This window comes from Colius striatus, chromosome 10 (assembly GCF_028858725.1).
Source record: "Colius striatus isolate bColStr4 chromosome 10, bColStr4.1.hap1, whole genome shotgun sequence".
NCBI lineage: Eukaryota > Metazoa > Chordata > Aves > Coliiformes > Coliidae > Colius > Colius striatus.
The window spans coordinates 31,045,963-31,071,822 of record NC_084768.1 but is presented as its reverse complement, the minus strand read 5'-3'; the positions used below and the strand labels follow the sequence as shown (position 1 = coordinate 31,071,822).

The 25,860-nt window shown below is 41.4% G+C and overlaps 1 protein-coding gene across 10 annotated transcripts in view; it reads left to right on the top strand.

The window, feature by feature from the left end:
• The window catches only part of ST3GAL3 (ST3 beta-galactoside alpha-2,3-sialyltransferase 3), a 182,402-nt gene that overhangs the window by 52,700 nt on the left and 103,842 nt on the right, over positions 1 to 25,860 (top strand). For all 10 annotated transcript variants that reach the window (XM_062003580.1, XM_062003584.1, XM_062003582.1 and 7 more), the window contains one exon: positions 16,092 to 16,184. In XM_062003580.1, coding sequence (XP_061859564.1) covers positions 16,092 to 16,184 — 93 coding nt within the window. The remainder of the gene's footprint in view (positions 1 to 16,091; positions 16,185 to 25,860) is intronic.

Here is a 25,860-nt window from a genome sequence, read left to right as displayed (position 1 = left end):
TGTCAGGAGATTGGGACATCCCTTTTTTCTATAGTAGCCAGCAACAGGACAAGGGGTGATGGGATGAAGCTGCAACACAAAAAGTTCCACTTAAATATAAGAAACAACTTCCCTGTTGAGGTGAGGGAGCCCTGGCACAGGCTGCCCAGAGGGATTGTGGAGGCTCCTTCCTTGGAGGGCTTCAAGACCCACCTGGACATGTTCCTATGTGACCTGATCTAGGTGAACCTGCTTCTGCAGGGGAGTTGGACTAGATGATCTCTGGAGGTCCCTTCCAACCCCTACCATTCTATGATTCAAGATACTATATGTTAAGGAGCAAAGAAAGCAAGTACTATATTATATAGATGATATGACTCTTTTTTTTGACTGTAATTGTCTTGTGTTGGTCTTCAGTTGGGATTTTTGTTGTTGGTTGTTTATTTGTTTCTACATGTCCAGGGCATGTTACTCAGGTGTAATATATTCTGTTGTGGTTACAGAAGTGTGATGGTTCTATTTGCTGTTTCTCTTGGAGTTCATGGAAATGGGAATGAAACCAGATTTGTTCACTTGGGAAAGAAAATCTGTCAGAAGTACTTGAAGTGTTTCCTGTGGAAGTGTTTGTCTGAGCACCTTGCTATAGCATTAGTGAGGCTGGTATGGCCAGGAATCTCACCTGGAAGGGATGGCCACTTTTAATTCTATGCTTCATGGAAATTGCTGGTTCTGACCAGTTACTCTGAGCTTGTCAGAAAAAAGAACGATGAGAAGGAAGTTGGCTCCTTTCTGCTGCCTGTGTTTAGACAAAGTCTTCTTTGGAAAGTATTTTGACTTTAAAAGAACAGAATGGTATCCATGTGGGGATTGTTAATGAAATGCAAGATGAATGGAAAGCTGGGGACATGTGTAGAGGCAATGGAGTTTATAAGTTGGTTACTTCCTTAGTCAAAACAAGACCCAAGTCTCCTCAGAACCACATTAGTGAAAAGATCTGTAGCAAGAGGAGCTTTTCTTTTAGTTATGCTTGTACTAACCATAACATCAGTACCCAAATTAGAGTTTCAAAACAAAATATGCAGAAACAGTCCAGTTTCTCCTGGGTCAAGAGGTTTCCCAAGCAGCAGAGCCACATACTGTTCCAAAGCCTCCAAGAATAGAATCCAGCATTTGCTGGTTGTGTAGAGAAAAGGACTTGTACAAAAATTATGATACAGTTCATGGGTCTTAATTCTTGGAGGGGCCAATAGTTCCTGAACAACTTAAGGCCATCAATCACATTAGTGACTCAGCCAATGGATTACTAGGTGCCACCAAATGCCAAGATTCACAGTGACTTTCTAACATCTGTGCTTGGCAAAGGCTTGCATGCTTTTATTATTATTAAATATTTAGATTGTAGTAGTTGTTTGAGGCTGGCCAGGTCCTAGAAACAACAGACTCATTCACTACAAATTCTGAATCATCCTCTGAGGAGAACCTGTGTTTGCATTGAATTACATGAGATTTCTGTAGGAGGGTCAGGATATGATCATGCAGTAATTAGAGACTATCTCTTAATCCATATCTGATGGGCCCAGCTGAAGGTTTGGTGGGCATTCATTCTTCTGTCACTGCTCTGTGAATGCTTGGTTTAGTCATCTTAATGATTACTTTGAGTATGCTTTAGCATGTTACAAGTATAGAATCATAGAATGGTAGGAGTTGGAAGGGACCTTTAGAAATCATCTAGTCCAACCCCCCTGCAGAAGCAGGTTCACCTAGATCAGGTCGCATAGGAACGTGTCCAGGTGGGTCTTGAAGCCCTCCAAGGAAGGAGCCTCCACAACCCCTCTGGTTAGCCTTGTCTTGCATGTGTGAAAAGCTCCTTTTTTTGTAATACTCTTTGTGATTTGTGGGCTTTTCCCTTGTATTGTGCCCCTCATGCTTCTCTAGCAGCCTTCCTTACTCTGCTGGCATGCCATTTTCTTGGTGAGATAGAAACTAGTGACTGCTACTTCTGGTTTTGTTTCAAGCTCATCTTTGAAAAGCTATTTTTAAAAGTATACTAGCAGTTGCATTGATGCTTCTAAACAACAACCAGAAAACAGCTCTCCAGGTCACAGTGCATCTTTTCACCTGCAGCAACTAGAAATCTAGTCAACTAGAAATCTTGAATGTTAAAATCTCAGCTGATGAACGGTGGAGGAAGCGTCCTAGGGCTTGACTTCGATTGAGGAAGAACCACCACACCACATAAAGCTTTGCATATGTTCAAAGCTGTGCTTGAGCTTACTGGAATCATTCTGTACTTGAAAAGATAGTTGGTATTATAATGTGTTAACATGTGAGAGAAAGAACATTATCTTTTAAAGGTAGTAACAGGCCAAGAATTGCTACCCCTCTCAATTAAAAAAGTGACTATCAGTTTGGTTAACTAAAATAACTTAATACTAACAGCATAAGTATAATGTATTACTGTATTCATACAACATAAGGTGTGTATTTTATATTGGATACTTGGTGAACTCTTAGGCAGTACTTAATTAAAAGGAGCAATACTTTTCTCCCGAGTTCTGTGCTTTGCCAGACATTTTGTGCTACTGTGTATTTACACGGTTTTTTTCAATATTAGAGTGAGTTTGGGAGGTTTAACAGCAGTTTAAAGAAATATTCATGATAATTTCAAACTTCACTTTAAAAAGACAAAGGAATTGAGGGGGGGAGGGAAGCCAGAAAGAACAACCTTCACCCTGCAAATTCAGAAGAAACTTGATCTAAACTTTGAAAAGATCATATAAATGGAGAGAGTTTGAGGGAAGGAAACACAGATTGGGTTACCTTTGTTTGTTGAAATTTCTTTACTTCAGAGCTTTAATAATGAGGAACTGAAACTGAGCCCCTTCCCCTCATTTTGTTTCTAGGGTGGGAGGCTCCTTTGAAACTGTGTCTATATGTGGTACTTCACCATTAAGCACTGTAAAAATAAGCAATAAACGTGTTGGAATGCTGGACTTTCCCCATGCCTGCTGCTGTGGGATTTCTTTCTGCCCTGTTTACTTTCCCATTTCTTGTGTTTCCCATTTTCTTGTATTCCTGTGGTCCTGAGTGGGGGGGAGAAGTGAGAAGTCCCAATGATTGCCCATCCTGCTTTAGCAGGGGTAAGAGGGTGTTGTGCTGGCTAAATGAAGGGATTCTGACCATCACAAGCAAGAGCATCCTGAATCTTTTTCTGGAAGATGATTTGGAGGCTTAGCATACTTTGTGACATTGGTATTTTCCTGAAAGATGATTGTTTATTTCTCTTTCCTTTCAGATTTTTCTTTGACTTTTAATTCATGTCTTTCTACCTAATCTCTTCCAATCTGTACTAATTGTTTGAGCACTTCAAATATGTTAGCAAATGAACCCTAGCTTCTCATAGTGATTCAATTACCAATGCTGTTTGTTGTTCATCCATCAAACCTCCCACATTTGGATGGGATGTAACTGCCATCCCTGGTTGTTGGTTTTTCTGTTCTTAGCTCATCTCAGAGTTGTGGTTTTTCAGTTCTGATCCTTTGAATTCAGGTAAGGATTTCTCAAGTGAGTCTCCGCTACCTAACTGGGATTCTGATGTTAGTCACAACCTCAGTCGATGAAGAAGGTGACGACTGGAATTGCTGGTTACTTAGAACTGACTTATTACTTAATTTAAGTGCAAACAAAGCCTAAAACTTATGTTTGGTGCTTTTAAAATGGCCAGTTTCCTGAAGCTGGAAGTAATTATGAACCCAACCATGTGAGGAAAGAATGTAAAGCAAAAAATATGAATAGCTGGGCATTGTTTAGAGTGGTTTTATACTCTTTGCCTCAACAAGTTCAGTTTCATAAGAAGGAAATGTTTGTGGGAAAAAAAAAACCAGTTTTACCAAGAGGAGAAGGGAAAGCAGTGGTAACGTATTTATAGAAGAAGTAGAAATGTGCAGTAGCTACATGGAGTTTCATTCTGTTTGGATGAGGAAAAAACGTACCTTCCTAAAGATCAACAGCAAAAACTCAACCAGCAGATACCGAAGTGTGTGTGTTACTGGTGTGTCTGGGGAACATTCTTGCAAGAAGTTCTGAAGAAGTAGCTGAAGATTTTTTTTGGACTGCTAGAAATTAATAAATCTTCAAACACTAGGGGTGCTCCACATTCTTGGCAGAAAGTTGATGTACAGATATTTTAAAAGCAAAAAAGGAATGACTTAAGCTATTCAACCTGTTTCTGATTCAGAGCACAATAAAATAATGGCCAATGCGAGTTTCCACACCAAAAAAAGAGGAAAAAGTAGTACATATAGTTCCAATTCATCTGCATATTGAATAAGAAACACTTTTGTTAAATGGATGTGTTCTTCAAGTGAACGTGCATGAAAGTGCCTGGTATGTGTAAGATGGATTTGTTTCTTGATGTGCTCCTCTTAGGACTGGATTTGCACATTTTGTATTCTTCTAACTAGCCAGCCTATTTGCATAAAACCCAGTAAATCTATACAGAAAAGGCTCTGTTCTTTTTTTCCCTTCCTTATCTGTAAGGTGGAACACTTACTTTGCTTGTGGTTCTTCACCACAGTAGCGTTAACCTAGTTAAATGTGTTTGTTTTCCTGGGGTGGATATGGTTACAACCAGTTGACTTCACAAGTTTCTATTAAGTGTTGTTTGAGCAACACTTTTTAGAGTTGTTGCATTCACAGAAGGCTAAGTGTACTTCAGTGGCAAAACTCAATTCAGGGATTATCTATAAGCTCATAAATGTTATGGAGTCCTGTTGCTTTATGTTCTTGGGAGAAGAGCATATAAAAAGCTGCAGTTCATCTTCCTTTAGAAAACTTCTAAAACTCTGAGATAAATTCTATTTGTTTTGGCCAGCTTCTGCACTGGTGAGCTCGTAAAGTTTCTAGTTGCCAAATGTCCTGCTACAAAGACCTTCTTGCATTTTGAATAATGTATGAAAATTGAATGGATTTGGTTATTGAAACATTGACCATTTCCAAAACTTCAGACCAAGAGGTGAGAAATGCTATGTTAAAACCATTAAAGCAATTAATCTTCTAATTGACTATAGAGTTTACTGCAAGAACAGATTTATGTGAAAACACTGGTGTTTATCATTGTAATCTTGATACTGTTCACAATGAACAACATATGAGCAGACACTGGGAAAACAGGTGTCTTGTCACTGCCTGTCCTGAATCAAAGCAGTTGTGAGCTTCTCATTAAACTGATGCAAGAATTGTCCCTGTTGGAAATCCCAAAGGTTTGTATGAGATCACCAAGCATCAACTCTTCTTCACCTGTCTGGCTGGACATTGATCCCTTCTTGCCGGCCAGCACTGTTCCATCTTCAAAGGCCATCAAGGCAGGGAAGAGTTTGGTGCAACAAACACATACAGGCTTCTTGCATGCTGAGGAAGGATAGTATAACCAATCTATACATTTAACAGCCCTGATTAACATCTATGAGGTAAGGAAACAATGTTTCATTTATGCTGAAAGCAAGCAGGAAGCCTTGTTGCTGTGCTCAAGAAGACTGCCTAGCAAAGGAAAGGATGATCTCCCAGGTAGTGACATGCTGTGAAACCATGATCCTTAGCTCTCTACAGAGATGATAGACCTACAGGAGCTGCAGGTGACAGAAACTGAAGGAACCCTGTTAAATGTAATCCAGAGGTGTATTTCATTTTACTATTTCTGCTCCCAGTTTTATGACTGGAAGCCTGACAGTAAGTCTTGCTAGTAACAGTCTCTTTGTTTTACTGTTTAAGATTGTTCTAGGACTGAAGGTCAAGGTAAGTTTTGATTAGATTGGTACATAGAGAATATACTTTTTCCTCGTGGAAGCATGACATTGCAGCTTGTATCTGTGACAAATCTGCACTCTGGAAGTACTCTAAAGGACTCCAGACCTGACAGGGGCTGGTTAGGAGAGCTGGTGTTGTGTGATGCCCATTGCAATGACCAAAACACAATGAAGGAGGGTTACTTAAGCTGCATCTGCTGTGCCTTGTTGGGGAGGAAGCCACATAGCACGTGTTGTGTAAGATGGTTTTGAAGTTGTGGCTGTTGGAATTGAGTTGTAAGGCTCACGTGAGTTTTTCTCTACTTGCTTTTGAGAAAACCAACCAAACTTAACTTGTATGAAATCCTTTGTACTCTTAACATTACACAGAAGCCCATGTGATTCTTTTTTAAAGGCAGAAAATAGGCAACAATGCTACTCCTGACGCTAGCTGCAGCCCTGCTCTCGGCAGCCACAGTCAGGACCACCGAGGCAGGGACAGAAAACCCACGGAACATGCACGTGCTGGTGCTTCCTTGTCTGCCCTACAACCTGTTCCAGCTTGTTAAAGAAGGAAAAACTGAACAGCCAACAAACAAAATCTTTTTGATTTGCATATTGAATGTGTTTGGATATTTCTGACCTTTTAAATCCTGCTGAGAAATCTCTTCCCCCTGACTCTTTAAAAGGCTTAAACTTGAAGACCTGAAAAATGTGATCTGTGTCCTATACAACTGCAAAGTGTTGAGTGCCTTCCTCCTGCTCCTTTTCATCCTCTTCTGGTGACTCCTTTTAGGTCACTGAAGGCAGAAATCCCCATGATTGTGTCGTTTGGCTGTTTGAGTCCAGGACTCTGATCTGTACAGGATTCAAAGCTGTGTTTTATCGTCGTGGATCTTGGGTGATTTTTGTAAAGTGTTACTGTTTTGATGAGTTAACAAGGACAAGAGGACAGGATTTCTCCTATTGAAAAGTGAAACCTATTTTGATGCTCAGTCTTGGAGTTTTCCTTTAGCCTGTACACCCAACATCTTAGAAAACCACTTCGCTCTCTCTTTTGGAGAGCCACAAATAACCTTCCTTCTGATGTAGGACTCAGTGAAGTGATGCAAGATGAAGGAAAGTCTGATTAATTGGGCTGTTCACAGTTCTTTGAGAAAAACTGTATTCTGTCTCTGACTCATCGTGGTTACATGTGGCAGTTTGTTGGTTGGATGGCCTTTTCAGACAAGCAGCTGCTCTTTGAAGTGGAAACCAAAAATCTTAACAGAAGAGCATTTGCTAGGACAATGTAGGGAGTGAAGAGGAGAGGTTTTTGACCTGGGTGGCTCTGCAGCTGTTCATACTGTTTGAGAGTTCTGGCTATTCTTAATTATTTACCCTAAAGCAGTTTGGATTTTTTCTGGGTTTCCATGAGGGCACATTTAGTCACAGTATCTGCAAGGCTTCCTCCAGGTCAGGGTTATGAAATGTGTCTACAGCAAGGTTTCTGAAGGAAACAATTTCCTCCCAATATGTAGTCTTCTTCAGTGTGGTACTTTATTAATTGATGTCTGTTTGAATTCATTACATCTGTCTCTAATATAGGTTAGTGAAGGCAGCATTTGCTTGGACTACTACTTCAGACAGAAGAGTGAGGAGTATTCAGAGCCTCGTGACTGCATACAGCATTTTGTAAAACTACAGTTAAACCACATTCCTCAGTTGTGAGGTCACCTCTGTGTACCATCTGAAGCAATCTGCTCACTGACCACTGGATTTTTCCTCTCGGTTTCAGTCCAGCCCAGGAAAAAGACCAAATTAAAGTCCTTGCCATGTGTAGAGTCTTCTCTCTTTGTTTGGTTGTTATTCCTTTCCAGGCTGTCCAGATTTTCCCAAGTAAAGTTTAAAGGGCAATTTTTATCACCATTACCCCTGCGAAGTTACTGACAGAACTGAAGAGGGGAGGGTGCTATGAGCTGTCTTGTATTAAAGATTTGTTATCAGGTAGCTGACAGAGATGTTTCCCAAATGTGATTTAGTCCCCATAGATTTGGACTTTGCCAGTTGCCTGTCCAGTAGATGTACTACTGCAACAGAAAGGATTCGGCTTCCTCTGTGGGGGAAAAAAATGGCCAGACAAAGCTTCACTTGCCCCAATGTCTCAAAATGCTGCCAAGAACTGTTTAGGGGAGGAGAAAAAATGACAAGTTGAGGTGATCCCTGCTCCAGTGTTGCTCCTCAACTTCCAAGGAGAGGAAGCTTTGGTATTCTTGAGTTGAGGATGTTGTTAGAGCTCTTAGTAGCTTTTGATCTCATCAATATATCTGTCTTCAATAATATATTGATGTTGAGAAATCTACTGATTAACTACATATAATATGAAGGAAGTGCTTCATTCTGTCAGCCTTTTGCTGGCTTTGGTTTATGTTCTAATGGTACAGGGAATGATGTTAATCATTATCCATAGCGTTCTGCTAGGGCAGCCTGCTCTCACACCGAGCTAAACACTGAAACAGTGTTCCCTAGCCTGGCAGTGAAATGAACCACACTTTTCAGAAGGAAGATTTGGTGATTAAAACCTTGGTGTAGCTGATTTTCTCAACTGCTTTGGCATTTAAAACTGCTAAGCACCGGATTTTTGACATTGAAGTGTACTAAACTGCAGTATCTTCAGATGTACAACTGTAATTGCAGCTGTGATGCTTCAGGAATTCTTAGTTGGGGTTTTTTCCCCTCCCCATAGGTGTAGGCTTTGAGGGTATCTTTGTCCTCAGATGTATCAATTCCTAGTAGTATGAGCAGAGGCTTCCTGGATTCTAATCACGTTGGATTATTTATTCTCACTTCTTTAGCTCTTGTTTGTGTCTCTTGAACCTACACTGCTGGATTCATTAAATGGAAAAACACTGTTCCTGATCCAAAGAAAGCATTACCCATTTGTAGATGTAACAGATGAGGGTTGGTGATGAAGACTTAGGGTTACAGCAACAAGAATATGACATTTCAATTTATCTTCTTGCATTCCTCCATTTGGCCAAATGGTTGAGTGGTTTATTTCCTATCAGACTTTTAATTGACTCACTTTCCATGGCCACTGTGCTAACAGTGAGCTTTGAGAGATATTTAAATAGAGAATCATTGTCTTTATTTTTTGCTAGGTTTGGGAATTGTGTGTTCTAAGCTCAGACAGCACTATCATTTATGACTTTGGGGAAACAGTTTATTTAGACATTGTTGAGATGGTTCTTTCAAAAAGCAGGTCAGGTGAGAACCCCAATTGACTCCTGAGAGAGATTTTTATTGACTGGGTCCTGCCACGTCCCATCTCTAAAAAAATTACTCTTTTCCACTAAGTCATCCTTGTCTCTTACCTGTAAAACCAGAATATTGGTACTTAAAATGGAAACTCCAGGGATTTTGGATCTAGAACAGATAAAAGTCCAATAACACACATTCAGAAGTGATGTTGATTGTGTTAAGTCACAAGTTTATTTATCCAAAGATTAATAAATGATAAAAATCCACAGGGATGGGTTCTGGGGCCAGGCTTGTTCAACATCTTCATCAGCCACCTGGATGAGGGGACAGAGGGACCCTCAGCAAGTTCCCTACTGGCACCAAACTGGGAGCACTGGCTGATTCCCCAGAGGCTGTGCTGCCATTCAGCGGGATCTCGACCGGCTGGAGAGTTGGGCACAGAGGAACCTCCTGAGGTTCAACAAGGACAAGTGCAGAGTCCTGCAGCTGGGGAGGAACAACCCCATGAACCAGGACAGGCTGGGGGTCCAACTGCTGGAGAGCAGCTCTGCAGAGAGAGCTGGGAGTCCTGATTGATAATAAACTGAACTTGAGCCAGCAATGTGCCCTCGTGGCCAAGAAGCCAATGGCAGCCTGGGATACATCAAGAAGAGTGTGGCCAGCAGGTCAAGGGAGGTTCTGCTCCCCCTCTACTCTGCCCTGCTGAGGCTTCATCTGGAGTCCTGTGTCCAGTTCTGGGCTCCTCAGCTCCAGAGGGACAGGGAACTGCTGGAGAGAGTCCAGCACAGGGACACCAAGATGATCAGGGGAATGGAACATCTTCCCTATGAGGAAAGGCTGTGGGAACTGGGGCTGTTTAGTCTCGAGAAGAGGAGACTGAGGGGAGATCTTATTAACACTTACAGATATCTAAAGGGTGGGTGTCAGGAGATTGGGACACCCCCCTTTTCTATAGTAGCCAGCAACAGGACAAGGGGTGATGGGATGAAGCTGGAACACAAAAAGTTCCACTTAAACATAAGAAACAACTCTTTCCCTGTTGAGGTGAGGGAGCCCTGGCACAGGCTGCCCAGAGGGGTTGTGGAGGCTCCTTCCTTGGAGGCCTTCAAGACCCACCTGGACATGTTCCTATGTGACCTGATCTAGGTGACCCTGCTTCTGCCATTGGCCTTAGTGGCCACGAGGGCACATTGCTGGTTCATTCTCATTATCAACCAGCACTCCCAGGTCTCTCTCTGCCCAGCTGCTCTTCAGCAGTTCAACCCCCTGTACTGGTATAATCCTTTCTGATAGCAAAATGGCTTCTAGCTGTATTTCTCAGGATGTTTATGAATTTAGCACTGCTGAGCCTATTCTGAAATTCCTCCTTTTGCCCAGTGATCTAATTACTAGTATATCAAAGACCAGGAATGGAATTTAGTAAGAAAGTAGGATCCTCATGCCTTTTTTCATGGATTGCAGCCTCTTTAGTGTGCTTGTGCAAAGATTGCATTTCAGGAAGGGTGAATGGCATTGCCAGCAGTAGTGGTCTTCAGCTGTCGGTGCCCCTCTGCCCTGTGTGTGTTTCCCAAGAGACAGCATTGACTTTGCATCTCATCTTCCTTCAGGGCTGTGGAGATGGGTCGTGGGTTTTGGTGGAATGTCTTCAAAACTTTGTTTTCCTGGGCCAGTTTAATGTAACTTAATCTTCTTCAGCTGGTGTTCTTGACTAGTCCAAACAAATAAATAAAAGTATGTGTTGATTATCTTTGCTGCTAAGAAATTAACTTCATGAGAAGCCTCAGTCCTTGGTGGAGAAGGAGAACTGGACATTTTTTTTAGTGTGCATCATATCGTTTTAGGAGGAGGGATTTAGGCCATCTCTCCTTGTATTTGATCATCCAACCTCCTTTGAGGAATTTGCTTACATACTGAAGTAACATTTGAAAACATTTCCATCTGCAGTGTGATAGATGCTTTTCCTGTCTCTTCCAGTGTAAGCACTCTGCTCTCTTTTGTATCTCCTCATTCCTTTCTTTTGTTTGTTTGTTTCTCAGCTGGAACTAGAAAAATAGCAAATATCACACAATCAGGCTGTGTAATTACTTGAACCAAAGCTTGGAAACTTCTAATAGAACTTCTTAAGCTTCTGTCTCTGCTTCCTAACCCATGCTGCACTCTTTTTGAACGTGGAGCTCCAACCACAGACCAAGACAAGGGCTCATCAGCTCATCTTGTTTCTGTAGTGTCTTGCTCTCAAAGAGATTCTGCCTATGAAAATGACATGATGATCATGACTCTGCTTACAGTGTCAGATGTGTGAATACATTTTTCAATTCCTTGCTGTTACTGCTGTATGAGAAGTGACTACTCTACAGGTGGTTAATGACCCTTCCTCTGACTGAATACCAGTAACTGAAGGAGTAAAGGACCTGCATCACCAGAGCTGCTAAAGCTGTCTCCCCATGTCTCTAAGCGAACTGGCAGTATTTGCTGTGAGACTGACTGTCTGTAATGAAGGAGAGACTTGATGGTGCACTTAATGTCTCAACTATGTCTTGAATAGAAGTCCCTGCCAGATAGGAAGAGAGGGATGATTTATGGTTTTGTTTCAGGGTTTCTCCCCTTCCAATGAGATTTGTTGCTTTACAAACTTCTGAGACATTGTGAAAAAGCATATTGAGGACTGGAAGCTGTTTATTTGTCATGGAATAAGTGATGTATAAAAAAAATACCATTCAAAGATCTGTGACCCTTTGATACTAATTAAATATAAACAAATGTACACTGTAACCACTCTGATTGTGCATTTGTTAATGTCTTGTTTGGAGCAGTCCTGCAGTGGTGAAGCCAATTGCATAACTATCTCTTACTGAATGCTGATTGAAATGTAGCCCTTTGCTTATTTGGAGGCAACTGAACGGGAAGCTTTATTCCAGGAGTCTACAAAATGGAACAGTATTTAGTTGATCTCAAAGCAGATGAGATTTTTCAGGTTCTACAGCCCACAGCTTAAATTCCATGTGGCAGGCAAAGCAACACAATCTGACTCTTAAGTAGGTTTTTAAATATTCAATTACATGAGCTTAATTGTGGACTGGGTTTTTTTTTAGTAGTCCAAACACTGACTTTGTATTGCTAATTTCTCTTTGGAAAATGGAGTTAGATTCCAGTCTGTGAGGGTGATGTTCTGTCCCTGATCAAGGCACGATGAAGGAATTAACCGGAGTGATGTTTTCATGTTTGAAGAATTAAATGAAGACACACGTCTGCCAAATGCAAGCAGAAGGGAAAATCTTGTTGCTTTTTCTAAATCCTCTGAAAGCAGCTGGATTTTTAACTTATCCAAATTGTGAAATTTTGTTAAGATTGATGTCTGCATAACAGTGTGGAGAAGCACAGAAAGTCTTGAGAATTCAGGATGCATGCAAGTCTCATAGGAGAAAAGTCAGGGGAAAAAAAGCAAGAGTGCGTTTTCTTTTTAGTGGAATGAGCCAATTACTTCCCTTTAACTTCACTGTCATGCAGGCACTTGCTTAAAAGCTGCAGATGTTTACAGTTACTGGTTATGAATTGTTTTCCTCATTTTATCTGGATAAATTTCCTATTTTACTGTGTTTTCCCTGCACAAAAGCTGAACAAAACTGAAGGATCTACAGTGTCATCTCATTAAATGCTTGTTGTGTTCACTAGCTCTCTTCAACTACCTCAGCCCCACTGCTGCTTTCACAGTGACTAGTAGCTTGAGAATCAGGAGCTGGAATAATGTAATTGGACCTAGAAGATGAGGAAGAAATGTGCACCTTTGTTCTGCAACAGCTTTCTGTGTGATTAGGTTAGCGTTGGATTCCAGGCACAGTACTGGAGAGGCAATGACATGAAGCTCTTTACTAGTAAAGCACTAAGAAAGTAATGCTGTTTGGTTTGGTGCATAGTTCTTGACCCATCTGTTGTTTAGCAGAATTCAGGATTCCAAAATGAGAATCAGACATAAGCTCTTGCAGTGCTGTGCACCATGTTTTGGTAGTTTGTCAGGTGGCCTTTGCAGAATGTACTTTCAAGTTGTAGAGCTTCTTCCATTTGGAAGCAAGAAGCATAATCACAGAAGCAGCAATATATGCAGCAGTGTAGCAAGTACATTATTAAATATGAAGGAGATGCTTTTTCATACATTGCACTTCTGTACACTGTTATTTTGGCTACTACAAGCAGCAGTGTGATTTTACAAAGCTAGTTTTGTTTGAATAATGCAGGGTCCTCGGTGGATTGCTTCATGCAGGATGCTTTGCAGGCTGACTTATGGAAGAGAAATCTCTCTGAGATCTGTGAAATTTGCAGGAAAAAAAAAACCCACAAAGCAAATATGTATCTCTAAAATAATATTAACTTGGATGGGCTGTAGCCAGCCTTACTGTAAGTGTTTTGCTTTAACACCTAATGTAGGCTTAGCCCTGTGAGCCTGCTGGCAGTGACAGTGTGTAATGTGTAATCTGAAGGAAATGAACAGATAAAATACATCCCTAGAGAAATTTACAATACAGAGTGCCCTTTTCTAGTTTTCTGTAGCTCAATATGTGGCTAGAAGAGATGAGTAAATGTTGAATGATATGAGATGGCAGCTACAATTGGTTTACAAGAATTATTCTGCTTCTGGCACTCTGGATCATGAACTTCATCACGTCCAAGAAGTGTTAACAGTTTGGCCCCTCAGGCTTTAGCAGCCTTGGCTATCTTTGTGACTTTTGTAATTGACAGCTCTGCCATCAGTATTTTGCCCTGACTGGCATTCTGTGCAACTCAAATGCATAAAGGTTTCAGCCAACTGTTCTTTTACAGAAATGCCATGATGGGCATCTGAACGACATTTTAATTTGATAATGAAAGCACCATTAAACCAGAGAAGAGAAAAAGGCCTGTGATTGTGGCACAAGATATTTTGTGTGACCACTGAGGTCATTTGAGAAAGTCCTGCTGTTGAAATAGTTCTCCAAGTTTGCCAGCAGTGACTCACTGTCGTGGTGGCTGCAGATCAGTTCCAGTTGCTTTCTACTCGTTTTTGAGGATTTTGGTATTAAGGGTTTCTGCACGTTGCTTAAACAATAAAAACCCAGCAGCATGTAAGTTTGCTTTAAGGTTTCCCATGTTTCTTCATATCTGAAATGCCACAACAAGCTGTGATCTGTACACCCTGCTGTCCCTTTTGACTATGTCAGAGGAAGATGTATTTTAGCACTGTTAAAACCTTCAGTTTGGTCAGCAACAGGTCTTTCCTTCCTGTGCTTGTTATCTAAAGGCATCTCAACTGGAGCTAGAACACAAATCATTCATTCCAAGTCTTTGGGATTCACACTTCTAGATGCTACATCTTAGTTTCTCATCTCTCTCATTTAGACTTATGTATTGCAGCATCAGCCATGGAAACAGAAGTTGTGGATTTGGGTTGTGCTAGACAGTGGTACACCTCTATCTCTCCAAAGTTGAGAGGAATCTAAACTTTGCTATATATAATTGACATTGTAAATAGCCAAAGTATCATTCTCCTAGCCTATAGTTGAGGAATTGGGATAATAAAATGTGACATGTTTTGGCCAAAACTGTGCAGGAAATTGTGGCAGAATTAGAGTGGGGTCTGTGTTCTTCAGCTTCTTCTGGTGTTTTTAAGTCCTAAGAAATTAAATACAGTAAGTTTTTATTTTCTCCAGTTTTTTTCCTCTTCCATCTGTTGGAGGTTTAGGTTTTTATTCAGCAGAAAGAGATTTTATGCTTTAAAACTATAGATTTTTGTATTGTATGCAGCTAATTGTAAAATCACCTGTCATCCCAGATGGAACTACACAGTGATCTCTCAAAAAAGACCCCAGGACTGGTACAAGAAGGATAGTTACTACCAATTCAGCACCATTTCTGATATGTAGTTTTGCCAGCCAAGGTCCTGTGCTGCTGTTTGCTGCACTGCTCACAGTTCTTCTAGGACCTTGTCTTCACCTTGGGGTTTCACTCACTTGGAACTGTGCATCCATTAGCAGCAGTTTGCTGGTTAGGAGATGTTGGTGATGCCTGGAGAAGACAGCATGGTTGTGATAATAATGGCCTCTGTGAAACATTCAAGTGGATCTACTCTGCAGATCTGTACTGTCATCATCATCCCATTCCTACTATTGACCTGTAGGAAAAAAACCCCTTTTATTACATGCCTACTGCTAAGAAAATGGTGTAGCAAATACAACACCATTGATAAACTCTCTGAAATAGTTAACACTTGCAACTTCCTCTGAATGAGCATGTAACTGTAAATGCTTTGAAAAAGTATTAATAACTCTTATACTGTGGCTGACATTAAGGTGTCTAATGTGACTTTGAAAGCACAAGTGAGTTACACTCTTGTAATGTTTTTGGGAAATGGATGAATGGAAGAATGGTGTAGGTGGTGAGCAGGGTCACAGATAAAAGGAAATGTTTTATCCAGGTCACTCAGTGGATCTGTGGTAAAAGTATGTACTGAAACATCTTCTCTTGAGTTGTCCATCTTGTTTCTGGGGAAGAGCTACCTGAAAAAACAAATACCCCAATATTCTAAATTCCTCCCCAAAATGACCAGGCAAGCTGAATTAAGAACAGCAGCAATGTCATCTGTTCCAAATACTGAAAGCATGTGCCCCTTGATGGTAGCCTGTCAGAATGGCTCAGCAGTTTGTTTCAAATGCTTGAAAGGTAGCTTCTAAACAGTGTTCTAAATAACACTTTTCTACAGCTCTAACTTCGATCATGCTTTCAAAAAGCAGCCAAAGTGGTGTTGATGTTTTCTTCCTTCCCAAAGGTTGAAGTCTAAAGTGGTATTTTTCTTTCATGAACTGTACCTTCCCCTGTATGAAAACCTTCCAGCAAAGCTCGTGGTTCAGTGGTGTTTCAGCTGCCTTCAACCCTATCCTTTGTTTGCTGTTCTCCTGTGGTGCTATATTGCAACAAATAAATACCTGCCTCTATTTTCTGTTATTCCTCACAGCTATTTTTCAGAAAGGCTTTAAGGAAAAAAGAATAACTTGGATGATTGCAAAAGCCAGATCATAGCCAGGAAAGTCCTGACTCTACTTATTGGGTTTTTTTTCACAGGCCTCCAGAATTGGCATCAAAGTATGCAAATTTCTCTGAGGGAGTGTGCAAGCCTGGTTATACATCAGCACTCATGACTGTCATCTTCCCAAAGTAAGTAATTACTTCATTGGGGTGTTGTTTCATTTTCCCCTGATGACTCCTCATCCTTCAAGGTGGGTGATCTGCAGAGATTATCCTGAAAAGTGTCATTACTCTGTCACTGGTTCAAGGAAAGACTGGTGTTGAAATAGTGGGCTGAGTGGTCAGAGTCAATGGCTTAATTGGTAACAGATTAAGTTATCTGGAGTGGTAGAGTGTGGTCTTCTTAAAAGAAAAACAACCCACAAAACAACTTGGGAGAACAAGCATCTCTCAGGTGCCTGGAGGCTTTGCAATAGTGTTTTCCAAAGAGCCTGACATCTTATTAATGATTTGTGCGTCTTACTCTGTCAAGAAGTTGTTAGCTCAAGTGTTACGAGTTTCTTCAGGCTTTTATTTCCCCCTGAAAGGATGGAAAGTTGCAGTACTGTTTGATGGCTCTCAGAAACGAGGAATGTAATCATAACAGACCGGTTTGGCTTATGGCTTTCTCTGATGCCTCGTGTGGTTTCTGCATTTCAAGGAGTTTGTGGAATTGCTGGAAGATGGTTCAGAAGATAGACTGGCCAGAACGTCACACTGCTGAGGCTCATGGACCTCAGTTTGGTTCATCCAATGGAAAACGTGACTGACTGGTTCTTTGACCTTTGCACAAGCCTCTAATGTATGTGAAAAAGGTGCTGTAGTGCAGGGATCTCTTTGGCAAAAGAGGCTGTGGACTTTTTAACACAGCTGGTACTTCTCTAAAAGATGCTTTTTCTTTCTTTTGAGGAGGGAGTTTCCATGATTCGCACAGAGGGGTTACGTTGGGTGACCGTGGCCTTCAGGCCAAGCCTGAGAGTGGCAGTATCATCTTTCTTTGTTTTTCTTGGCAAACCATGGTATCTGCGTGCTTCAAAAATGAGAATCTGACATGGCCTTGTAACCAGCAGATGCTACAGCCAGGCCTTAAACAAAACAAACCACTCAGCTTAGAGACCGTGTTCTCCATCACCAGTGTAAATCAGCAATGATCAGCATTATCTCTGTGTGAATTCTGGAACTCTGCTTAGAATATAAATAAATCCTAGAGATGAAGGTAGATACATCATGATCCTCTTCCTAAAAACTTCCTGAGTGTTTTAAAATCTGTGTTTGTGTACATATTAAATGTAAATAGTATAGAAGAGGAAGATGACATAATTGAACTGTGCTAAGATGTCTGAACCTAAAGCCGCCTTTTCTTTATACAGCTGAAACCTAAGTGCCCTTTCCAAGGCATGGCTGTTGTTACATGTTGATTCTGCAGAGATAAATGATATACACTGAAGAATGTAGACTATTTAGTACAGTTATTAAGGCCAGAAGAATACCATTAATGGTCCCTTATCCTGATTTATTTCATGGCACAGAACATGATGGTTTCTTGTCGTAAATTCATGGTGGATCATGGGCTAGTTAGCTCAATTTTAAAGATTTAAATCTGGTTGTGAGGCACTGCATCATTCCCATGGATAACATCATTATTGCAAAAGCATTGATCTTCTTTTAATTTGACATTTATTTAAGATTCTCTCAGTAGGTGACAGCATTGGAATAATACCATGCAAACAGACAGTAACTTTGTTTTCGTGTTCATACATTGAAAAATGATGTTCATAGTTTGAAAGACAGCATCTTGCTGGGCATTTATGTTCAGCTGCTTCTCCAGCATGAACCTTAAGTCTTTCTAATGTTGATATTTTTCCCAGGATGTCCATTAATTCTTTATTAATTGGATTCAGTATTGGACATGTCATTATTTTACTTAAGACTGGTGTAAGGAAGACTGACCAGTAGTTCTGCAAAGAAATCCACACCGTTTTTTCCTCTTCTGAAACTTCTCTTGTACACAAAGAACTTTGCAAAGCTATTACTAAATATCTACAGGGTGGGTGTCAGGAGGTTGGGACATCCCTTTTTTTCTGTAGTAGCTAGCAACAGGACAAGGGGAGATGGGATGAAGCTGGAACACAAACAGTTCCACTTAAATATAAGAAACAACTCGTTCCCTGTTCAGGTGAGGGAGCCCTGGCACAGGCTGCCCAGAGGGGTTGTGGAGGCTCCTTCCTTGGAGGGCTTCAAGACCCACCTGGACATGTTCCTGTGTGACCTGATCTAGGTGACCCTGCTTCTGCACGGGGGTTGGACTGGATGATCTCTAAAGGTCCCTTCCAACCCCCACCATTCTGTGATTCTCTGATTACCAAGCCAGGTGTCATAATTTAAAATATCTTGTATCTTAGAGGTCTTTTCCAACCAACACAATTCTATGACTATCTATTTAGAACTCTTAAGGAAAGATTAGCTTGTTGATGATTTAAGAATCTGAGCTGCATGATATCTTTCATTCTAGATGTTGCTGTCGGTGGCTCATGTCTTTAGAAACACATCATCTCTGTGCCTGACATTTTCCAGGCTTGACCTTCACCAGAAAATGTGGTTTTTTTCCTTTATTATTTGGATAAGGTTGGTTTGTCCCTTTCCAAGCATGAACAAAATGAATAAATGTTTTCTCATTCTAAAGGTTCCTGACTTTTTAGTGCAACTTTAAATGTAAATAGGCAAAATATGATGGAAATAGTTGAGATGGAAGAAATATTTTTCAGAGGATGTAACTCTTCTTGGTAAGTGCTTCTTTAATGGTAAAAATGTGAGTTTGGACTTTATAGAGCAATGCCCTGAGAAATCTCAACGAGGTTGGTGATAAGGAAAGGTTAAATGTTTGGGGCTTTTTTGAGGCCCTCAGTCTATCAGTTCTCGTTCTAGCAGTGCTTGATGCCTTCATCAGTAATCATAGTTGCAAAAAGTCCTGGGTTAAGTGTGCAAATGATATGCTTATTATACAATATGAAAGAAAGGATTGGTTACTTTCAGAGCACAATCTGGATTGCCTGATTTAAATGGCCCCAGCCCAACAAAATATACGTTAATACATCCAATATGAAATAAGACATCTGGGAAGAGCAAAGACAGATTATATATCCAAGACAGAAAACCTTTGTCTTGGAAAAGACACAGAGAAAACTTTGTGTAATCTCAACAAACTGTGGCAGCCGAGATGCTGTTTTTCAGCTACGTGTGTGCACACATCCATTGAGAAATTCTGTGTAGCACTGCCTGAAAATAAAAAGTCCAACCCCCACTAAACCTCACAACCCAAGACTCGTGGAATGCTGTGTCCAGTTTGGATAGTGAAAGTCTGAGAAAGGAGAGGAAATAAGACATTGAAGGAAAGCCACAAAACTGAGCAAGGGCTTAAACGGTAACGTAAACAAGACCCTTATTTCTGAGTCCTCTTTCTGAAGCTGGATTTGTATCCAAATGAGGAGAATAGGAAAGAGTATTAACTTTGGCAAGTTAAATATAAACCATAATGAGGTAGGCCCAAAAAAATGCCGAGGAACAACATTTTAAAGGCATTACAAAAAAGAAAAGAAAGCTTTTTGTCTAACTGTCAAAAGCAGAAAGACTGCCAGAGATCCCCACGGGCTGAGAGATGATCCTAACGTTACACGTGAGCTAGGGGAAGGTAAAGCTGTAGCAGAAGTTATTTGCATTGCTGTTCTCTGCAGAACAGTTCCCACGTGGAGCCTTCCAGTCTGGGAGGACAGGCTGGGGGAAACTGACAGAAGGCTGATGTTTTGGAGCAAATCAATGAATTGCTAGGAAAAGTTCTCACTTTGTGGAGAACTCAGTGGTGAAGTTGCTGAGTTACACGTGGTTGCAAATAATCATGGCTTCAATGGGCCTTAGAAGGGAAGAATGAAAAGCAGTAAACGTGTCAGGCTTTTCAAGAGGGGCCTGTGGAGCATTTGCAAAACTGGAAACTAACAGTGAGGCTGGGTATTTGGCACCACAGTAGAAGCTATGAAAAAAAGAACAGAATTAGTACGAGTTCACAGGACTGAAGATGGTGATGGAGAGGAGTCCAGTTGTCTTCTGTAGCAGGAAGTCCAGTTCTGGACATCTGCTCATGCTATTGGAATGACTGGATGAGTATTTGATAAAGGTGATGCAGCTAATACAGTATGTCTGGATTCTTTTGGGGAAACAAAACAAAACCCCATTTCCCACTCCCCCCCTAACCAAAACCCCTCCAGCAATCAAAAACCTTACCAAACACTGGATGTCTCAGAGACTTGTGGGAAATTAGACTAGTGTAACCCTGTAGTGGTTAGAGCATGGCTAAATAAAGATTTGATACTGAGTGGGGTGCAAAAATAAGAAGGTTGAACAATAGAAGAAAGTTACATCTGGAGTCTTGCAGAGAGTATATGTTGGGATCTGTGCTGTTCCAGGTGCTCATAAAACTATCTGGAATGGAGGAGGAATAATAAATCATTGACACATTTTTCCAGTTAGCAAGACCAAAAGCTGACTGTGAGGAATGTTAAGGAAGGATCTCACACCAAGTGATAGGGCAACAAAATAACAGGACAAATCCAGTTCTGATGGATTTGGAAGGGACCTTTAGAGATCATCTAGTGCAATACCCCTGCAGAAGCAGGATCACCTAGATCAGGTCACATAGGAACATGTCCAGGTGAGTCTTGAAGAGCTCCAAGGAAGGAGCCTCCACAACCCCTCTGGGCAGCCTGTGCCAGGGCTCCCTCACCTGAACAGGGAAAGAGTTGTTTCTTATATTGAAGTGGAACTTTGTGATGGACACAGTTATGCCTTGCAAACTGAGAAGGAGAACTTGGAATTCCTATGGATGGTTCTGTGACGGACCAGCAATTGGTAAAAAACCTGTGGGTGTATTAGGAGATAAATGCAGAAACCCTAAGAATATGTTATGCCACTGCATAATACCCCTTGGGCCTCTGTCTTCACTAAGACATGTAACTTTCTTCACCTAATTTTGAAACATACCTAGAAGAATTAGTTATTTGTAGTGATAATAAAGACTGAACAAAACCATGGGAGCTATTTCCATGCTCAGAGAGTTCAAAGACTGAGACTTTCCACTTTGAGGTAAAGTAAGCAGAGGATGTTTACAAGCATGTGTAACATACTGAATGGCATGGAGATGATGTTTAGGGGACTAGGAGGAGAGTGACAAGAGCCCTGGAATGGGCTGCCCAGATGGGCTGTGGAGTCTCCTTTTCTCTGGAGACATTCAAAACCCACCTGTATGAGCTCCTGTGTGTCCTACTCTAGGTGGTGCTGCTCTGGCAGGGGGTTGGACTGGATGAGCTTTTGAGCTCCCTTCCAGCCCTTGAGATTCTGTGACTGTGCACTGGGTTTCAATTAAAGGCAAACACTATATCATGCTGTTTCCTGTTAAGTTTTTCTGAGAATGAGGTCCATAAACAAAGAAAAAGGTTGGCAATGTGAGTTTCTACTGACCATAAGGATTCAGAAACAGGCACAGAAGTCTCGAAGTGTCAGCAGGAACGTAACTGGATGATGAGGGCAGAGCACAGCTTTATGTATTTTCTGTACTGAAATATTAGCCAATGGACACAGACACTGAGTATTGGGCAAAATGAGTGTTTGGTTTAGTCCACTGAGCCCATGCCTGTGTTTTTGTTTTGTTTGATTCAGTGCTCTTAAATTACTATGCCTTAAAGGCAGACTGATGTCCTTGCTGTAATCTGAATTATAGCAGTGACTCCCCACCAAGAGATTTGGATACATCATCTCAGTACTGCATCTCAGTGTAGGATCTTGCTAGCTGGGCTGCATCTCCTGCTCACTCTAAATGAAGCAGTAATCAATTATTTACTCTTCAGGACAATGTGATTCTGCCTCTCCCACCTCCCAACAGTATAGACAATGACTCAAAGTGGTTTCAGAATGATACAAAGACAACAACAAGAGTCTTTGGTAAAGTGGCATCAGTAGGCCAGTGAATTAGACTACTATGTTGAGTGAATTACACTATTTTTAGCTGGCCTGAGGTCACCTACAAGTCTGGAGCTAATGCTTTGACCTTTCTGTAGAAGGCACTAACTGGTGTTTGCAGTGGTAACACTGCAGTCTCCTGCGTGTCTGGCCTTACTGTGGTAACACTGCTGCCTGCATACAGATCTTTCTATGCCCTATTCTGTATCAAATGAGAAACAAGACCTCTGCCCGTGGTTTGTGGCTGACATACCAGCCTGGGACAGTTCAGCTACTGACAATTTTCCAACCACAAACTCTTGTAAGTTGGCAGCCAATGCTAGAAATTAGAGGAGGCGGTAAATAGGGAATGTTTGCAGCCTGCAGGCTTGTGAAACTGTGTTTGGTAAGAGAACGTGGTAAAGAAGTATTTAAAGGAAGAGAAAAGTATCTGAAAGGATTTCAGAAAAAAGGGGAAAGGGGAAGTTCAGTGTACACCAAATCTATAGGTGTTACAACCAAAGCAGTGCATTTAACCCTTGTGATTCAGTTATGCAAGACTATTTTTACCACTAAGGATATTGTTGTAAACATCTCTTTCTAGTCAGTGGTGCCGAGAAACAGTCTTTCATGAATCACAAGCTTCTTTGTCAGTTCAGAAACACCATCAGTTTTGTTTGTTTGATTGTTCTGGTGCAAGTTTTCTATCAATTAGCAATTGGCATGTCCTTCACTGCCTTTTTTTTTTGTTTGGCTCATTTTTCAGTACTGCAGCCTGCTGTCCTCTCTAAGGGAAACCAGCTTTCCTGTAAACTCTTCTGTGTTTACATTTTCTTGCTCAATTCTTTCTTTATACATAAAGTTCAAAACGTTTGAAGCTGTGGTACCAATGGAGAATGGATGGTGTGGATTTGTGCCAGCTGTAGTAACTTCAGTGGCTTTCTCTGAAGCCATTGTTCTGATGTTCAGTTTCCCCTTGATATTGTAGGTGATCAGACTCCTGTTTCTCTCCTTCTACAGGCCACTTGTGTATAGCTGGGACAGCTCCAGAAGGCCTTTCTCTAGACTGCTGCCTCCTTAATATCAGGGTCTTGGCACACATTTCTTTACAATTGCTCTCTTGCAGCTTTTGTACTTTAGGAAGAAGAAATACTCTCAGATGTAAATAGGGGATAGGGGCTTCAGGTGGAATTGGAGCTTTACCAAGGGCATTACTAGGGGTCAGGATAATTTAGAAATGTGGTTATTGCTCAGTGTATTTCAAATACTTCCCCTTTTCATTTCTGTATCTCCTTTCTGGGAGCTGTGCCTCTTATAATAAGCACACAAGAGCACCTTTCCTCTCTGTACTTTCCTGCTTTGTTAGCTAGGTATGCAGAAAAAAAAGTACTTTAAAAAGAGAATTTTTAACCCTCTGCTTAGAACTGGCTTCACTGATGTTTGGCTGTCTGGGCACCTCATGAGTTACTGCCATACCCAGCATGGGCTCAGGCATGACATGAGCTCAGTGCTTAGAGACTCAGTGCAGGTGACGGCCGCTTCCTTTGTGATTAACTATTTAAGGAGCACAGAGGAAGCCAAAGGATGGCAGCTTCATGTGGTTTGTGAGAACTCACTGAAGAAATAGGCTGTATAATTAGTTTGCCACTGAGGATTGTTCTGGGAATTCAGAGCTGTTCCTAGACTCTTATGTGATCTTTCTGCTGCATATCTTTCTGTCTCTTCAGGTGCAGTGGGTCGTGACTCTCAATACTTTAAGCTATATGAAGTTGTGTATGTACGTGTTGAATTTGTTATTGATAGTAGGGTTTTACTTGTCTTCTAAATATATACAGAATTTACATCTCATTTTGGAATACACTGCATTGGCTCATTTTGTTAATTTGAGCTCTGCAAGTGACTTATGTGCAGTGGAAGAATAGAGGCTCCCTCTGAAGTCAAGGCCCCCGTGTCCCAGAGGAGGCTGTGAGAAAGACTGTCCTTCAAAATGAGTCTCCAGTTCTGTGCTTGTGCATTCAGGAACAGTGTATGATGATGGTGGAGATTGTTTTAGAGCTTGAAGATACATTTGCTGTCTCAGTAACTGCTGTAATCACAGCTCTGTAAGGAAATTTGTACATGCCAGTGAGCATAAAGGTGTTTGGGGATGCCGGAGTGCAGACCTGGAGTCTTTATCACACCTCATATCTTGCTTACTCAGCCTGTCCTCACAGCAAAGATGAAGGAAATACTTGTTGCATTATTGAGGTTTGAATTTGCAGGGAAAAGTTGAAGCAGATGTATTTTCTTCTAGGCAGCGCTGAACATCAGTAGCTTCCCTCAGATCCTTGGTTGACTCTGGCTAAAGGGGTTCAGGACTCACAGGACAGGAAAGGAGAATTGAAAGAGGAATTGAAGGTGCCCTGGTCAGTTAAGCTGTCTGTGTTTCCCATTTCTCCAAGCTCTTCAGTGCCTGGCTCATGCCAGGGGCATCAGAGCATGCCTCTGCTCATGTTTACCTCCTGTTACCTCCTTACTCTGTGTTTTGTAAAACTCAGGCTAAATAAACATGCAAGCCAAAACATGCATGCTCCTGTAATCACTTCTGGTGTCTGGGCAGCACTTCTCCACCCAGAGCTCTGTGGCTTTTCTAGCAATGAGGCTTTTCTCCCCGTGCAGTCAGCTGCTGACCCACTGTCACTGCTGGCAAAGGCAGCGTTTTGCACTGCTTTGCCTTTCTTATACCTTTCATGAAGTAGAGCCTGTTTTCTCCCTTATGTGTTGGTTCTGGAGCACAGACTTTCTCCCTCTGCAGTTGGTGTGTTTGTTTAGAGGCTGATTTTTGAAGAAACATATATATTAATGTAGACTTTGAGTGACAGCACTAGGTCAGAGTGTGCACCAGGTATAATTCCTGTGTTTGTTGTATTGTCACACGCTAATTTGAGACACTTAAAAAAAATCTCTCACTGTGCTGCCTGAAGGTGAAAAGTATGTTGTCTCACAAAACATTTTGTCACAGCTGGCTGTACTTCCACGTTCAGACTGTTACAAACTCCTGGTATCAAAGTTGTGATAACCAAAGTTCTATCCAAAGTGTTGTTGAATAATGAGTTTCTCCATGACAGACTCACTGCATTATTTTGCAGGGAACAATGATTGGGCATGTAATTCCAGGGATTAGCAGATGAAACTGTACACAGAACGTCACTGCTAGCTCTTAAATTCATAGCACCAATTAACCAGCTGGAGCTTGTGCTTCAAAACAGACTTCAATAGCAACAGCTCACTTCACTTCTGGCAGCCTCTGAAGATGTGCGTGCTGCTGTAGTCACATTGAAATAGATGTGGAATAATGTAAGAGTAGATTGAAAACCCCAAAAAAGCTTAGGCTCTGTGTCTGCATCCCCTTTTCTACAGGGCACTGTTTGCTTAAGGAGTTTGTGCTGCCCCTTGTGCTGTTCCACTGCCTGAGCTAGCACAACTGCCTGGGGACAGCAATAAAGTGGGTAGGTAAAATCAGCCTTGCATCCAAACATAAGTTATCCCTCCCCCATCCATCTACTTATTTTGTGCAAGATTATCTTTAATCCACATCAGTTCACTGATCCTGTTTATGGAATTACCAAATCATTAGAAAAACTTGCCAAGGGTGCAGCTTGGGAATGAAGATCTAAGGTGATGGGACAGCAAAAAATCTGCAAGCTGCTCAGGGCCCCGGGACAGCGGTATGGGGAGCTATTGCTCAGGAGGTAGGATCTGGTTTCACCTTCAGTTCATGCAGGTTTTCTCTATCCCATGTAATGTCTGTGTTCTGATCATGACAGTAGACTTGACATCGGAGCCGTTTTTGGAGCTGAAA